Below are 18,316 nucleotides of genomic sequence, written 5' to 3'. Positions count from 1 at the left end.
AACTACATGTTTGATTTCACATCAATTTTAATTTAAGTATGGATTGGTACTTTGTGTATCTGTGCAGGCTCAGGCGTTAGCAATAAATAAAATTTGTCCTGTTGCAGGGGTGGGGTGGGGCTATGAACGAGCTGCGTGCTCAGCTCACACTAAGAGTGTGACAATACTGGGCAATACGACGGGGCTGTGACGGGTTACGCCGGGTATCACGGCAGCTCTCTAGATCTGAAGCTGCAGTTAATGAAGAGTCACTGTTTATTTTTGATTGGTGGCTAATAATAGCTCTTACTGTGCCAGGCATTATGTTGAAGGCCTTCTATGGATTATCGCATTTAGCTATTCTACCAACCTCTACGAAAAAGGAGGTGAAAGAGAGATTTTTAAAAAAGGTGACAAACTGTCACGGCGATCGTTGGACCGAGGGTAGGCACAAGTGCAGAGCTGTCTGTGCAGTCTGGCAGCTAAAGAGGAAAACTTCAGGGGGTCAAGGGAAGGTTGCCCACGCTCTGGGCTAAGTCAAGTCCATTGCAGTCCCAAAGCAGGAAGAAGAACGCAAGTACAGCAGCCAGGAAGATCTAGGCAGTTGTAAGAGGAGGCACGGTGCCCTCCGGCTTGTCTTAGAAAGGAAGGCGGCCTTTTGTTCCTTTGGGTGCCTGAGAATTTTCACAAAATGGATGTTTGCTAGAAACCCTTTGGGGGAGAATGGTAAGGCTGATGGAGCTAAACGGTTTTTATCTTCGAGAAGCAGGAATCAGGGCCATCTGCCAAGAAAGAGGGATAGAACAAATGGTGATAAGGGGTAAACGGAGCCCTGAAATACCATCAGCTGGGGCTCCCAACTCCCCAGCACCACCCTTTATCATTACGGGCCATCATATACTATCCCACGAAGTCTAACCACCCAGGGAAGTTTCTTTTTTCCCTTACTTGTTTCCACACGATGAAAACGGAAATTGAAGTTCAAAAAGGTTACCCCCTTAATTAAAGGGAAACAAAGGCTGTCTGTCCACTACGGTGCAGGCAGTGTTCTGGCTAACAAACAGACCACAACAAAGGGTGTTTGCCCTTCACAGCTTTGAGTGGTGCAAGCCAAACACATGACACTCCAAACAATTATTATTTAAGACTTTGACAAATGATACGGGGAAAAGATGCTGCCATAAAAGAGATGGTGGATTGATGGAGAACATGTGGGGAGGCAGCGTCGACACAATCATGGTGGAGGTGGGGATGCTATGAGTGGACCGGCAAGCTGGCAACTTCAGGACCTGGAAGGTGGACTCTCCCAGGCCCAGCCATGGGCAAGTGCTAGTGGGGTAGCAGCCTGGTGAGCAAGGGGGCACCGGCCAAGGCCGGAACCCCGCGGTAAACCAGGGCAAAGCCTGCGCCAAGGTAAGGGCAAGGAGCAAGGGCCAGGTTGCCCAGCTCGCCGACGCGTGTTCCTGACCACTGCCAATCCGTCCGGCACGTGGACGAGGCGACAGGAAAGGCCGCGGGACAGCGGGGAACGAGAACTGGACGACGCCGGACGCCGGCCATCCCTAGAAGGGCCACCACCTTCCAGCGGGTGAGCGACCCCACCCGAGCCCTCCGCCCACAGGCGGCCTGACTGCCTTTCGTCCCGGGAGGCGGGCCTCAACGCCGGAGCTTTGGTCAAGATGCCATGCAGAGAGAACATAAATCGGGATTAGGGCGAAGTCCTGGGGAAAACAGCCCTGTTGATTTCTGTCTCGCTTCCCCTCCCCGCTTCCCAGTAGGAGAAGATGCTCGCCTCGCTCTCCAAGGCACCCCCCTCCAACAGCGAACGCATTGGTTTGGCCCCTCATCCCGGATTGGCTGAAGTTTTACGCCTCGGCCAGGGATTGGAGGACGCTCGTCTCTTGCCCAGCTCCCGCGTCCATTGGTCAGCCTTCCGCTTCTGGGCGGAGTCGCCGGGGACGGTTTCCACCCTCTTGTTTACCGGCCGCGTAGTTGACGCTCTCGCTAAAGTTCCCTGTTCAGCGGCGCGGACCAATTGCGCCGCTCGCTCCGCCCTCGCCGCGCTCCCTCGCCGCCTCCCGCGTGGTACGGCCCACGCCTTGAGAACGCCGGCGCGTCCCTCCGCCCGCGCTCGCCCGCGGCTTCCCCCCCCGCCCCACACGCACCCCGCACCGAGCCCGCGCTTGGTACGGCCCGCGCCACCTCCTCCGCTCGTGAGGGAGGCTTGACCCCCTCCCCGGCCGCGGCTCTTGGTGCCGCCCGGGAGAACCAGGTCATCGGCCGGTTCCCCTGAAAACAAAAACAATCGGCGGCGCCGCCGGGGGGGCAGCCGAACGCGGAGAGCCAGGGGGGCCCGGGGCGGGACGCGGCGCCGGGTGGGGCGGGCGAGAGAGCGCGAGCGGCGGGGCCGGGGCGCCATGGGGCGGGCGGGCACGGGCTGCGCGGGGCTACCCCGGCGCCGCGGCTAGCGCGCCCGCCTCGCCTTTGCTTCCCGCGCCGCCCGCCGCCTTGGGGGACGAGGAGCAGGACGCGGCCTCGGTGGGGCCCGGGCCGAATCGCTGCGGACCGCCGAGCGCCGGGGAGCCGAGCGCCGCGGTCTCCGGCATGGATCAGTGCGTGACGGTGGAGCGCGAGCTGGAGAAGGTGTTGCACAAGTTCTCGGGCTACGGGCAGCTGTGCGAGCGCGGCCTGGAGGAGCTCATCGACTACACCGGCGGCCTCAAGCACGAGATCCTGCAGAGCCACGGTGAGGGCGGGCGGCCGCGCGGGGGTCGGGGCCCGTCGCTGCCGTCTGCTGGTCCCCAGGCCGCGGCGACTTGCCCTCCTCGCACGGACCCACCCGGAAACGCGGTGGCCTGGGGGGGGTGGCAGCAGTCCGCTGCACACGGCTCGGGGCGCGGGGTCTTGCGTGGTCGTGCGGGCCGCAGGTGTGCGCGTGATAAATAGGGTCTGCTCAGGGCTCTGTCCAGTTCCTCGGTCTCGGAGACCTTGTTTTTCCCACCCCCGGTGGTTCTGGGGTTAGAGAGTTGGATGTTCTTAGCTGTGGATGTTCTTAGCCTCTCCTGCAACTTCAGAGTTGGACTGGGGATGAGCAGGCAGCTCTTCTGAACTCGGGATTCCTAGGAAGCCGGCCGAAGCAGACCGCTCAGCGCTCCAGAGGCTGCCGGAGCCTCTCTTGAGACCGACGGAGCCGTTGTGGAGTTGTTAGTTACTTGCCTTAACCTGGTCCAGTTTGTACTTGTTAATCCCTTCAGAAAAACGGGGTTTCCGTAGAAAGTGCTTTTGTCTAGATTATTTCGTTAATTGGCCTACATCTTGGAGGACAGATGCCGGGTCTAACTTGAGAAAAGGGTTTTGTGTTTTTAAAATAACATTAAAAGTCTGGTACTTGGGAGTCACAATGCTGACTCTTTCTGAGAGGTGACTTGTAAAGGGTTCATTCAAGAGGCCGAGCCCTTGTCATTTAGTGGGCTGAACAGAAATTAAAGGGATGCTTGCTAGCCAGGGAGAAATAAATGCAGATGTAGCAGGTGAGGCGACGGCATTGTTAGTTAGCTCTGCCCCTCTCTCCTCTCCTTTCCTCTACACCTTCCTTTTCCAGACAGTTCAGTTGAGGGTGACTGCGCCTCCCCGGTAAAGGAGTCTGACAACTTCTGACACAGCTGTCACTCTGGAACTCTGGGAAAGAGCTAAGCTGGAGCCATTGTGGTTGAAATATTAATGTGTGTGTGTGTGTGGGGGGGTGTATTTTAACTGTAGTAAGGTTTCTATATAGATATATGGAAAACATGTTGATGGCTGCATGTGAAAAGACATCTGACTGCTTTGGTGGTGATGATGTAGTCAGTACAAACGGAATACTGTGGGGTGGGAGGGAATCTGGAAACTAATGAATTTTGATTCGTGAGATAAAGTTCAAGGGTTTGCTGAAGATAGAGCAAGGTCTTGGGGTATACGTGAGACTGAAATTGGTTGTTTTCTTTTGTGTGTGGTGTTTGAGATAGTCTCACTGTGTGGCCCAGGCCAGCTTTGAATTCATGGCCTTCCTGTCTTCATCTTCTAGTGGTTGGGATTACTGGTGTACCACCTCTGTTCTCTGATAGTTCTAAGAAGACAGTGGAAGAGATCATAGGCTGTGAGATGAAAGATCTTAGGCTCTAAACACAACCAAGGAGAGCAGAAGTGAAAAGGGGGAGAGGCTGCTGAGCTGTTACGTGACAATTTCATGGACAAGCCAGATTATTGGGGCTAAGAAAACTCCAGTGCATACTGAAGTGGAAGGCAGTCCAAGGTGGTTCAAGTCCAGTGCTTGAAGACACCACACCCCTTCTCCCAGAAGACATTGTTGTCTTTTCACCAAAAAGGAAGAAGCCAGTAGGGAAAGAGAATGAATATAGGGCTTCTACTTGGAGAGGTGAAGGAGTGTTTCCTTTTGGGGACCAGACCAGAGATTGGAGGGTTCTACAGGGAGGGTTCTACAGCGAGAGAGAAGGTGGACCGTAGAGTCCTTACCAAGGAATGACTATAGTAGAGGGAAGATGTGAGTGTGCGGTTCGTTTTAGGGAGATGGATGCCAGTCCCCAGTGGATAAAATGACTCTAAAGATTGCCAAGGCAGGGGTTTTGGGTCTCGTTACTTGTAGGGAAACTTTTCTCAAAACCTATGGTGCGCTGTGCTGTTAGAACACAGTTGTGTTTGTTCTCTTGATTTTTGCCCCCCCCCCCCCCATCTTTTTACCTTTCTGTGAACCAAATGCCTGCCAGTTCTCTATGGCAGCTCTTTTAATTTCCTTTAATAAGTTGAATAGGATTAAGTGATGAAAGGTAGTTAAAAAACATGAAAGAAATACATACACCACAAATACTAGGTCTGGTTTTTAATGTAGTCTTCTTTGTTTCTCTTGGTGTTCTTTTGAGTGAAGATAAACATGCTTTGGTATCTGGTTATGGTCTTTTTGAAGCAGCTAATTTCTAAATTAAAGTTTCATGTAGGTGATGGGCGGTGGATATTACATTCAATCTTAAGTATGCCCCCTTTAAAGGTATGCCTACTGAAAGCGGAGTTTGCCACTCTATATAAGACTTGGAATGTGCCCATCTGGGCAAGTAGTCTGGTAGGCTGCTGTGATCTGAGAGAGAGGCTCCAATTGGGGTCTTCTGTCAGGGTTCTCTGCATCTTCTGCTCCGAGCTAGAGTGGTGATATTCTTGGAAGAAGAGAAGGAGTAAGTTAGAACCTTGGGGACTGTAAACACTAGCCTACCAGACCGGATAAAGGACAGATCATTGTATATACTGGTAGATAACTTCCTCTTTCAAAAGCATCTTGTACCAGTAGCAGGGATTAGCCCAATTTTAAAAAGCCATAATTTCTTAGGTATTGAGTTCTGCCCGATGTGTGGAACAGTCCTGAATAGGGGAGTGAGACTGAGAAAAAACAGCTAGGGAAAAAAAAGAACCATAGAGGAAAAGACAGAGACACAGGATAGGTTCGGGAGGGCTCCAGTTAATACTGCTGCAGCCCCAAGTTTATTTCTCACAGCCTTTTTATACTCAAAGCAAGGGGGGCAAAAGACCTCCCCCTCTCAAGGACACCATGGTTCAAGGTACAAACAAGCATAAATACCTCCTTAATTCTCAAGACATTTGACAACCACACCTTAGGTGATATATCCTGTTACCCAGCCTTAAGGAGCAAAGACAAACTTGAACTCTCTGACCTGAGTCAAGATGGAATCAAGCCACAAACTGGGCTCCCACACTTAGGTTTACTCTGAATCTATAGTGGGGTGTCTGAGGTAAGAGGGATCACAGACAACTAATAAATGACCATAGTTCTGAAGTTTGTGTTGGAAACTGGTTGTACTTAAATGGAGTTAGTAAGCTCTTCCACATTGCTCCAGGTTGTAAACACCACCCAAGAGGTCTAGCCTGAAACTAGTCCTGCTGTGAGTTCTAAATTGCCTCTCTGTAACCTAAAGTTGTTTCATGTGAAATTTCTCCATTATCTCTTTTTAGAATGTAGGTTTCTTTTTTTTTTTTTTTTTTTTTTGGTTTTTCGAGACAGGGTTTCTCTGTGTAGCTTTGCGCCTCTCCTGGAACTCACTTGGTAGCCCAGACTGGCCTCGAACTCACAGAGATCCGCCTGCCTCTGCCTCCCGAGTGCTGGGATTAAAGGCGTGCGCCACCACCGCCCGGCCAGAATGTAGGTTTCTTAATGCATACTCTTCAGGAGAATGAGGGTGGTAGGTGATAGTCACTCCTATCTGCTGAATTAGTTTATGTTCTGCCACTTTATCTGTAGTTCATCAGCCTGGAAAGGGGGTGGGAAATGTGGGGCTTTGTTTTGTTGTTTTGTGCGTGTGTGTGTAGTGTGTGTGTGTAGTGTCCAGCTTCTGCTAGAGGAATTATATTGGAGTATAAGACTCTGAGATGGAGATTCAGGCCTTGAGTTTGGGAGGTTCTAGGGCAGCTAGGAGGATAATAGGAGAATGGAGGGGCATTAGAGGCTAGGGAGAGTTTAGAGAAGTCTGACTGAACCGGGCCATTCCTTTTCATGGAGCTGGACTCCAGAGGATTCTCTTTGTTGCCTTGGATAGGACATGGAGGCATGAGGCTAGGCCTCAATGGGGTGCCCAGAGTGAAAGGGATAGACATAGGTATTCATGTCAGATGGAAAACAGGGACCAGTATGTTGGTCTGGGACAATAAGACCACTTTTCACCTACTTTGTCAGAAGTTCAGGAATTGTATTGAATTCTTCTGCGTAGGCTGAGTTATTTTGATTGAAGTTCAGGTTCATTAACTCCTCAACTGGAAGGAGAGGAGCATACAATAGCTTTTAGTTGTGTCCACCTTTGAGTGGTTTTCTCAGAAGGAAGAAATGGAGTATAGTGGTTGCTGGCTGGGATCTTTTCCAGGATGCCCTGGGTCTAATGTGGGTGACGCTTTACTCAGACATGTACGTGCGCTCGGTTTTTACATGGGCTCGTAGTAACATATGTGGATTTATCCTCAGTTTCAGACACTGGTACTTGTGAGGTCATAGACTGGATAATAGGCATAATAAACCAAAGCACAATGGTTTTAGTGATCTGGTTTGTGATAATTGTGCCAATCTAGTTTGTGATAATTATTTTTCCCCTTAGCATTTTCCTAGTGGAAAATACATTTTTTTTTTGTTTTGTTAGCATTTTGTGGTAGAATGAAGAACAAAAGAGAGGCTGAACAATTTTGGTAACAGTTTCACAATATGCTTAAAATGTAGTTGGGAAATTATAATTCTAATAGTTAAGGGTGTGCCATATTACTTTTAGGTTATTTTTAGACTATTACTAAAAGGATTTTGGCTGTACTTGGGATCAAACCCAGGACTTTATGAATGCTAGGCAAACTCTAAACCACTGAGCTGTATATGTATATCTAGCCCTTTAAAGTTCTCGTGCTTTTTAAATTTTATTTATTTTGAGTAGATAATGCATGCAGATAGTTTGCATCCAAACAATAAATAGGCTTCCTGGGAACAAGCTTCTCCACCATTCCTGTTCTAAGCTCTCCTAATTGCCTAACAGACAGATGAAAATGCCAGTTTTCAGAAACATTAAAAAAAAAAATTGAGGGAAATGGGGTTCAGTGGTAGATTGCTTGCCTAAGCACCTCAAAAAATGGGGGCAGTGGGGGGTAATGTGTCACTTTTTAAAATGGCATTTGCTGTGTACTTAAACTTACTATGGTTAGGTTTTGTGAGTCAGTTAAAGACACTATTGTGTGTGGAGTGATAAATACATAAAAGCATTTTAAGCAATTTTTTGCATTTATTCATTGTGTATGTGTGTGTATGGGAAAGTGTCACAGAACACAGGTGGCAGCCAGAGGACAACTTGCAGGAGTTGGTTCTCTATTTCCATCATGTGGGTCCCAGGAATCGAACCCGGTCATCAGGCGTGGCAGCAGGCCTTTATTTGAGCCCTTTTGCTGGTCCTATATTAGCATCTTAAAACTCATTTTTGTGTGTATTTATAGTTGTAAAACTTAAACTGTGACTTCTATAACAATCTTACTGTTGAGTCAGAAAATAGCTGAACTAGTGTCAAAGCTTTCTTTTTTTTGTTTTGTTTTGTTTTTTTTTTTTTTTTTGAGACAGGGTGTCTCTGGGTAGTTTTGGTGCCTGTCCTGGATCTTGCTCTGTAGCCCAGGCTGGCCTTGAACTCACAGAGATCCACCTGGCTCTGGCTCTGCCTCCCGAGTGCTGGGATTAAAGGTGTATGCTACCACCACCCACTGCTTTCTTGTTTTATTAAGTTTGAGAGTGATCAGATGCAAAGATACTTAGGCAAGTCAGTATGAAAAAAATACTATGGGTGTGACATTTTAAGCTCACATTTAGACCACCAAGGTATCAGTTAGGGCCTGGTAGACTCATTCAGCCTTACTTTTTAGTTAACTCAGGTTAGATCACATAACCAGACTCCATTTGTTGAAATTGCACTAATATTATCAAGATTATATAATATATAATATATTCTCAAGAATATAGATAATATAATATATATAATATATATGTATTCTTGAGAAGAATGACTTTTGAACTTTGAATTGAATACAGTGTGGTCTAAATTTACATCTAGAGTAGCAAGTAGCGTGTGAGTGGATCATAAATAAAAGTTTGGGTGGATGGCTGTACCATTGTTCAGGCATGGTAAACAGAATAGATGGGTTGCCAAGCTACTCAGGCTATTTTAAGTAGGAAAATAAAAGGTCAGTGTGTTTCCAGTTGGGCTTAGAAGCAGATTTAACTTTTGCTAGTCATTCCCGTCCAGGCTCATGTAGGAGATAATTCTTTGTTATTTGGAACATTATTCATTTAGATTTCTGTGTTATCCAGTATTCTTTAGGTTTCAGGTGGTTTTAATTAAAGTGGAATTTTTTTACATATGACTAAATGAATGGGTCCAGGTTAAGCAAAGCTGGCTTCTGAGACACAAAAGATGTCACCAGGAAGTCTTGTCTTCCATCATTTATGCTTTCCATGATTGCTTGCGTTTTCAGAGTTTTCCCCACATTGAGGTGAAGATGACTGATTGAGCTCAAAAGACAAACATTTCTGGTTTTGTGTCCTTTCTCCTTAATTAGTAACTGGAGCTGGAGTTTGGTCTTGGTCACCTTGAGCTCTGCTCATCCTGTGTCAGAAGATACATAGCCACATGTGTCCCCATTCTTCAGAAGACCACCTCTGGAAAGGCACATTTGCTCATAACATATGTTGATGAAAATGGAAGAACTCTGAACTGTGTCAACAGTAGTGTTCTTGGAGAAGTGTTGGTGACTAGCCCAACCTCCACTGCCTAGCTTTAGCCTTGTATCCTAACTCTGTTCATATCATTCTAAATGCTGAATAGATCTTAGTTCATGCAGCTTTGGGGACTTGTTTGAAATGGCTTTGATGCTTTACATAAAGCCATTTCTAAGAGTATTTTATCTCTTAAATGTCCTTAATTCTGTGTAGTAACACAAATCATCCCAGAAAGAAATATGCAGAAATGGCTTAAGTCTTATAGGAGTGTCTATGAACTTTATATCTAATTAGGGGGATGAGACTGGTATGAATTTTAAACAAAAACAGTGCCTTGTAAACAAGACCATCCACAGAGACCCAGTGCTGGTGAGTGGTAGAGAAAGGAGTCTGCTCTAGGACAGGGACTCTTCCCACCTGTGGTAGATTTTAGTAGCACATGGAGATGTGGGAAGCAGGAAGATGGGATGGAGAACCAGAAGAGGGGGCAAGAACAAAGGTGCAGAGAAGAAGATGGTGAAGGAACATGGGATAAAAGCATTCTATAAAGTCATGGACACCAGTGAGAGAAACAGGGAAGACACCGACATTTTCAGTATGAATGGGGCAGGGTGTGATCGGAGGACTGTTGCCCGTAGTACTCAGGTTTAGTTTGATCTGGTGACATGAGCCTGTCCTTTGGGTGGTAGTGGTAGAAATGTAAAGACTTCCTAAGGGATCTTTGAGAGTGACCAGGACTTGTGCGGGAATGGAGTCTGGCAGAGTGGGGTAAAGGTTGGAAAAATCAAAGGTTAATCCAAGGTTTTAAGAGGAGTGAAATAGATAATTATGGAACAAAGGAAAAAAAAAACCAGCAAAGTTTGGAAGAGTCGGAGAAGCCCAAGTTTGATTTTTAAAATAGAAATCCAGATTTAAATGTTACAATGGGTTCAACCATTCATTTTCAAGATACTTAGAGATTAAGTATTTGTGTTTTGAATTGGGGGGGGGGCTTTAAAAATAAGGACCGTGCAGCAGACATTTAAAAACACATGCCTGCATATTTCTTCTTTTTCTCCAGTTCTTGTCATATGTGCTCTGAAGCCTTCCGCCCCCACCCACAACAGCCATTGGTCAGTTCTCTGCTCCAAGAACACTGTCAAGTCTGTACCATGTAGTTGAGCTTTTAAATACAAACTTTGTTGTTTCAGTTTTCCTGTTTGCTTTTGCTGCTCTAGGATTGGTCTGATGGAGTGGTCTTTAATAACGTCCCTGGATGAGAACACTCATCTGTGAATTCTGCCTGTTAGAACTGCCCTGTTCTAAAAGGTCGGTCAGGACTTGAGCACCAGAGTGCTTGCTTTACAGATTTGCTCCTCTTGAGTAGACCCTAAAAGGTTTTGTTTTCAGTGTACCACCTCTAGAAAAAAAGATGAGTGAGTTTGTTCTCTTCTTATCTATTGAACCAGCTGGAAGCCTAGATGTTAAGGTTGCTCTCAAGGCCACAGCTCTCCTTGACCACCATTAGGGTACTAACATATGAAATAATCCTTTGTTAATTTTAACATCAGGCTTAGCTTTTCAAGTTTCTGTCTTAATATTTTGCAAGGAGAGCCATGTTCACTTTGGACAGGTGACTTTTTAAGAGTCAGTTTTAAGTCCTAATGTCTTTTCTTTGTCTTTGTTCACATTCTAAAATTCTTAACCTATTTAGAAACTAGTAACATGAGGGAACACACCTTGAACATTACTGGCCAAGGCTCTGACAATGTTAATTGAATCCAAATGTCGTCATCATCATCATCATCATCATCCATTCCCCCCCCCCCCCCCCCCCCCCCCCCCCGCTTTTGACATTTTTGTGGGTTTGTTTTGGTTTCATTTTATTTTTAAATATTAAGACTCTAAGCTGGGTATAGTGGGGAACACCTTTAATCCCAGCACTTGGGTGAGTTCAAGGCCACCCTTGTCTTACATAGTGAGTTCCATGACAGCCAGAGCTACGTAGTGAGACCCTGTCTTGAAAAACACAAAAGGTTTCAAAAGAAGAAAAAAAGACTCTAAAAGAGTGGGATACCATAAAAATATCCCCTTCTAGTCTTCTTAATCATACCTAATATTCTTGTGACTTGTTTGAATTTGTGCTTTGTAATTTTATTTATGTGTTTATTTTGAGACAGTCTCATATTCTAGACTGGACTGGGACTTGCTAGGTAGCCTAGAACGACCTTGAACTTAAAACCATCCTTCATTACCCCACCTCCACACCAGTGCTAGGGTTAGGAGTGAATACCATCCCCATCCCCATGCTTGGGATTGAACCAAGACTTCATGTATGCTAGGCAAATACTCTTAAATTCCAGCCCCTATGGAGTTGTTTAAGTGTTTTGTTTTAATTTTTTAGGAACTGATTTCATTGAATTCTGGAATGCAAATTTACAAGGTCTGAGTTTTATTTAGGTATAGTTAGGATTATGTTTCCTGAAAGGAGTTCTGTTTCTCTGCATCAAAACTTGTATCCTGTTTTGTTTTCTATTTAATTCTATTAAGATCTCTGTCCATTTTGTCAAAGTGCAAATAACTCAGAAGAGCTCAAATGCAGTATATGTAATATTTACAAACTAATTTTTTTGCCTCTAGCATATTCATAAAAATGTATAAATAGGGTCTGTGATTTCTAGGGGATCTGACAGCTCATTTTTGTCTTCGGCAGTAGCTTTTAGACTTTTTGAAAATCTGAATCATAATTATCTTGCATATTAGCGCCTTTTTGTGTTTTTTTGTCTCACTAGTTTTATAATGTTCTCCACTATAGAGGGTCTCATCTCATGACTTCTGGGCAGCCTGTACTTGATGGTGTATCAACACGTTTAAGCTCTCTTTTATAAACTGAATTAGAGCTTTGATTATCCGCTCACTCTTCTGCATTTCGATGGTGCTCCCCGCCAGCTGTGGTTTTCACAATGATATTTTGCTAACAGTATGTCTCTGCAGTTGGTTACATCACCCCCCCCCCCACCCCATATGAAGTAAGTACTAGACAAGTTTGAAAGTTCGAACACTGGGTAGGAATTTCGTTTTCAGTTTTACTGTCTTTGACTTGATTGAGTCTAGATGGTTCAAATGGAGTAAATAGTACCACAGTTGGGCACATGGGTTTCTTACCTTTGTGATGAGTAAGGAGAAATATAGACCAAATAAATGGTATTAAAAAATACTAAAAATGCTAAAAATGCATTTGTAGTTTACTAAAACCAACATATAACTAAAAATTTTATAATTTTTAGCTTTGTGAGATACCTTTTTAAGATACTATGTTCTGATATTAGGATGTACTTTTTTGAAAAAAAAATTAATTTGTGTGTGTGTGTGTGTGTATGTGTGTGTGTTTGTACACACACACATGCATTGTGGTCCGAGGACAACTTCAAAGAGTCGGTTCTTGCCCACCTTTATGTGGGTTCCAGGGATCAAAGTCATCCGGCTTGGCAGCAAGCACCTGTACAATCTGAGCTACCTCACCCGAGTGTGATGCGCTTTGCTACACAGAAACTGAGGTGGATGTCTCTGTGTCTTTAACACAACTCGGGGTATTTTTGTTTATTATCTGTTGTATGTATCTGTGTATCATTCCCATGAAATTAACTGAAACAGGAAGCACACTATCAACTCCTAACATTTAACCACGGTGACTGGCATCTAACAGGCATTCAATAACTTGTTTTGTTGGTGGTGGCAGTTTTCTTGTTTTTTTTTAGAATGGATCTTGCTTTTCGTAGCTTAGCCTGGCCCCAAACTCACACTCCTGATTCCATCTCCAAAGTAATAGGATTATAAAGTATGCATCTTAACACCGGCTCAATAATCCTGTACAGAATGAAAACAAAAATAATGGTGCATAACATGCCCAGTTTCAAGCCCAGCATGGGAGACTGTCTGGTATTGACAACATACTCTAACATGCCAGCAGTTTCACACACAGCTTCTTGCAGAGTGTCTAGTGTCTCCTCCACAACAGCACTGTGGCCTGTGACTCCCAAATGCCATCATAAACCCAGAATAATAGTGCCCTTTCCCAGGGAAATCATTGAGAAAAGCCCACAGAATCTTCACATGCATATACGTACACGCTCCTTTTCCTCCCTCTACCTCCCCTAGAACTACTAGCCTTTGTGTGCACACTTACTTTCAAGTATGGCACACCAAGTCCTCCTGCTCCTCTTCAGTCCTAACCACCTTCTCTCTTCCAAACACCTGCCATCACCACACGGCAGGAATGTACAGGTTTGTATTCTGACAGGAGTCACTTGAAAGTTGGTGTTTTTATTTGTAAAACAAAAATATCCCGAGTTGTGTTAAAGACACAGAGACACCCCCAACTGGATCAGGCCCTCTGAATGGGTGAGACAGTTGATTGGCTTGATCCTAATATCAGAACATAGTAGAGTAAAATATTTTAGAGGTGTCTCACAAAGCTAAAAACCATAAAACCCTGATTGGGAAGCACAGGATGCTATGGAAACATGCTTTTCTAACATACTGTTTCTGTGAAACTAGTGGACATAAATCCTGAAATGGTTAGGCATGGAAGCCCACAGTTAGACCTGGAGTCTAGGTAGGTATCACAAAAAACAGATGCCAACTCGGTTGTGTCTGATTTAGTTAAGTGACTGTCTGGGTTTAGAGGAGATTCTGCCTTAAATTCCTGTATGCTATAAGTAGTGTATATACTTAAACACTATACTTAAAATCTGTTTCTGAGAGAAAAGGTGCTAGCTGGGTGTGGTAGCCCATTCCTGTAGCAGCTCTTGGGAGATTGAGGTAGGAGGTTCCCTGAGTGTGAGGCCAGCCTGGGTTGCAAAGTGAGACTTTTCTAAAACGACAATAACAACAAAATATGATTGTATTTTTTAAAGGTTACATTGAAGTTATTTGAGGGCTTTTTTTGCTGGATTGGGGGATCCTGCATGGCAAGTGCCCTCACTGAGCTGCACCTTACAGTTAAATAATTTTGGACTTACCCATTGTCTGTATGTGATGGTTGTTTGCTTGGCTTCAACATGCTGATTCATGCTCATTTAGCCCAATCGTGTTAGACGTGACCTTAGACTGTACTTGTCTCTGTCGATGCTGACAGTGCCTCCCCGGGTTGGTGCATGCATATGGAGTCCACGGAATTGGTCACATTGAAAGAGACAGTGGACATAGGACTTTATTCTGTGTGACAAGTGGCCAACCTGGACTCTACTTTAGTTATGATGAAGATGGTTGTCTTCTTATTTCCATTTTATATCTCGGAAGTAAATCTAATTAAATTTCTTTCACAGGAAGGTTCTAGAAGCTGGTTGTGTTTTCATGGAAAGATCAGAAAAACATTAACACTCCCATTAGAACTTCGAAGTTTGATCTTGTCTCAGTCAGGTCATTTTAGTGGTACTCAAGCCTGGATTTTACCTTTGGCTGCTTTCCACTGAATCCATTTGAAAATGCATTAGTGGATCCTCTCTGAACAGGGCTTTCCTTCAGCTTATTCCATGATACTTTCTTGGGCTTCCAGAGAGGCAGACATTGCTTAACTGAAGGAACGTGTTCTGAGAAATGCCTTGTTAAGGGGTTTCATTGTTGTATGAACATTGTTATGTACTTCATTGTTGTATGAACATTGTCATGTACTTACACACACCTAGATGGCATAGCCTCTTCCACATCACCATAGGTGGCCCGTTGCTACTGAACCATCTTTATGTGGTGCATGACTGTCTCAAGTCTCTGACTGAACTAGGAGTTCACTGATTCAGTTATTGTCAGGCCAGCAACCACCGGGAATCCTCCAGTCTCTGCCTCCCCAGCACCTTGGTGGGTTACAGGTGTGTGCTGCTGCACCTAGCTTTTTCCGAAGGTGATGGGGCTCCTCGTGTGTGCAGCAAGCACCTTACTAGCCATCTCCCTAACCCCTCTTTTGGCTGCTTCTAAGTTGAATTGTCATGCTGTTGTTGAGTTGGAAGTGTGTGTTTTGTTTTATTATTACTTTGCTATGTTGAGGATTGAACCTATAACCTTACACAAACTGGGCAAATGTCCCACCACTGAGTTATAGCCCTGTCTTGTTTCCTTGTAAATTTAGCTTTGTTTTATTCTTGACATATTAAGAGTATGATCTGCAAATATTTTCTCCCATTCTGTTTTTTTCAACTTCCTGAGACAGAATTTCTTGTGGCCAAAGCTAGCTTTGAACTCTTGATCTTCTTAATTCTACTTTGCAAGTGCTGTGGTTACAGACACATCAGCTCAAACTTAATTTTAATGAAGTCAAACTTAGTTATTTCCCTTTGGTTGCTTATGCTTTTTGATGTCGTGTTTAAGAAACCATTGGGTAATTCAAGATCCAGGATACATTTTTTTTTTTCTTACAAAATTCTGACAGTTTGAGCTTTCAGTTTTGGAGCTTTATTCTCTGTGAATTACTTTCTGTGTATGATGCGGTGCTTCTGCATGTAGCATCTTTTGTCATCCTGTCCCATTTGCCTTCCCATGCTGTTTGTGTTTGGCGCAGAAGGGAGCTTGTAGGAAGGGTTGATTGCTGTTTCACCGCTTTCTCACCTGCCCATCCTGGCTGCCTCGTCAACATTCGCTAGGATTTGACCCTGTGTCTAGGTGGGTTCATTCACTTAGACGTACATAGTGATACTGCACGATGGGATAGTTCACAGTCTGTGGTGATGATGTTGTGGAGGTAGTTCGTTTCATAGTAAAATTTTAATTTTTTAATTTCCAAAAGTAGATTCAGTTACTTAGTATCTGCTTGAAAAATAACTTCTATGAATGTGACCATCTGTTTTAAAAACATACTGATTTTTCTGTTTCCTCCTATCTTTCTTTGTGGCGTTTGCTTTAGTGAGTCACCAATATCTCTTGTTTTGTTGTTTAATAGGTCAAGATGCTGAGTTATCAGGGACCCTTTCACTCGTCTTGACACAGTGCTGCAAAAGAATAAAGGACACCGTTCAGAAGTTGGCCTCCGACCACAAAGACATCCATAGCAGTGTTTCTCGAGTCGGGAAAGCCATCGATAAGGTATGGAGTTGAGGGACTTGTTTTTGTTCTTTTTCAGTTCATCTTAGTTACTATATTGTTGGTGTGTACGTGTGTGCATGTCAGAAGACAGCTTGGGAGTCAGTTTTCTTTTTTCACCATGTGGGTCTCTGGGATTGAACTCAGATCGTCAAGATTGGCAGCAGACTCTCTTCCCTAATGAGCCCCTCACCAGCCCCAGAGGGGCTGGTGTTTCTAGCACTCTTCCTTTACCAGTATTTTGACACCCTTTGCTTTCTCAAATTGCTTTATGCTGTTCCTTTTTTCTTTGCTTCTGATAACTTTTACAGTTCTTGTTTACTGTGTTACTCATTAAAAGTTTCCTGTTGCTGTTATTTGAGAAACAGAAATAAAAATAAACCAATAAAACTCTTTCTTTTTATAGCTTTACTGTTTATCCTTTTGTTTATGTGACTAGAGTCCTGATGAATAAAGGTGCAGAGAAATTTTAAGCCACTATGTGGGAGTTTGTTTATAGGACTAAGCTTCGCTGCTTCCTAAGTGAGTCCCTGGTGATGACCCTGTCTGTCGTGGGATGGTTAGAAGAAGACCTTTGTATCTGTCTCTCCTACCTCTGCCTGCAGGCAGGCTCGTTGCTTTTCTTTGGGGTTGTCTTCTCTGCGAGGGAGTGACTTGGTTGTTAGGGAGCCAGGCAAACCTCTTTGGTTGGGTGATTTTATTTTTTTTCTTTCTCCTTGTGACATTTCTTGAAGAAGCCATCCTTAACTTAATGGTTGACTTAGAAGCAGTTTCTATTTTTAGCACTGAAGCTGTTTTACCCATGGGGTTCACAGTTCTGAAGGAATTTTAAGAGGAGCTGCCCAAGGTTTCTATCTGATGTTCTCTGACTCCTCCACCTATTAGGGAGAGTGTGCCTGGCCATGGCCATTTCTGTTATATGTTGTGAACTTTGGAAAGAGGAGGCAGAATGGTGGAGAGCTCTTTGTAGCATTCCTGAGTTGCTTGACACGTGTATGTACAGTGATGGCAGCATAACACAGATGGCAGAGTAGCCCAGAGAGTGTGTCCAAGAGACTCATCAATTGCCCCGTAGAGTACAAGCATTGAAAGGCTAGACTCAGTGATGCCTAACTCAGGACAGCTGCTGAAGAGACATTGGCAGGTAGGTGTGCTACAGTAGCACTGTGAGTAGCAGCTACTCTGGGGACTGTGTGACTTAGGGAAGTTTTAGCAGCTTGTCAGCGTGTGAGCACAGGCTGGGAATGTAGTGCGTATTCCCTGAAATACCTTTGAGGTTTGAAGCCTGTTTGGTAACTTGATGCAGGTCAGCATGACTGTCGAAGTAGGCTTGGCATCACACCATCAGGGCACTGTGGCACTGGAAGTTATCCTTTGGTACCTGAAGTGGTTGTTTTGATGCATGTGGAGTGGTGGGTACTTGAGAGACAATCTTAAATAATCTTTGGGTGAGGAGCCTTGTGTTTGCTTAAGAAGCTGCACATCTCTGTGGTCAAAGCATCCTGGTGGTCCTGATGACAGAGAGAGAACCCTAGGAGGTTCTGAGGGTGTCTGCTGGACCACAGGGCCTGCTGCTCCCTGCAGTTAGTGTTTGTTCAGCAGACCCGATGTCATGACAGTGAGAGTTGATGCTTGAAGTAGGTAGGGATGGTCTCAGCAGTCACCTCAGGTTTGTGTGTATACTGCTCTCGTAGGATTCTGTATTTCCGGCTAATGTTTGAGGCCTTCTTTCTGTTGGCCTGCCAGAACTACCAGAATTCTCTTTTGCTCTTAGGCCCCCTTCCTGTAGGTGACTTGGTGTGCATGGCTTCCTCTAAATGCAGCATATTTTTACAGATACCACTAAGGGTTGTCAAATATTTTGACTAGTCTTTGAGAAAGTAGTAATGTGTACTTGGTGCTAAAAATAGAGTTTCTCTTTGAGAATGGGTGTCTAGGGAACACATTTATAGTTAATAATTTACATTCTGACCATTGGGAGAGGATATTAGAAACATG

General features: G+C 44.7%; 1 protein-coding gene across 1 annotated transcript in view; it reads left to right on the top strand.

Annotated features, from left to right (window-relative positions):
• The first annotated feature begins 2,449 nt into the window (after positions 1 to 2,449).
• The window catches only part of Rmnd5a (required for meiotic nuclear division 5 homolog A), a 56,687-nt gene continuing 40,820 nt past the window's right edge, over positions 2,450 to 18,316 (top strand). Inside the window, 2 exon segments of the mRNA XM_052719951.1 lie at positions 2,450 to 2,725; positions 16,179 to 16,321. Coding sequence (XP_052575911.1) covers positions 2,584 to 2,725; positions 16,179 to 16,321 — 285 coding nt within the window. The 5' untranslated portion in view covers positions 2,450 to 2,583.

The sequence above is a fragment of the Peromyscus californicus genome, unplaced genomic scaffold (genome assembly GCF_007827085.1).
Source record: "Peromyscus californicus insignis strain IS unplaced genomic scaffold, ASM782708v3 Scaffold_6__1_contigs__length_162567912, whole genome shotgun sequence".
Taxonomy (NCBI): domain Eukaryota; kingdom Metazoa; phylum Chordata; class Mammalia; order Rodentia; family Cricetidae; genus Peromyscus; species Peromyscus californicus.
The sequence above is the reverse complement of the archived record's forward strand: the minus strand, read 5'-3'. Positions and strand labels throughout refer to the sequence as shown.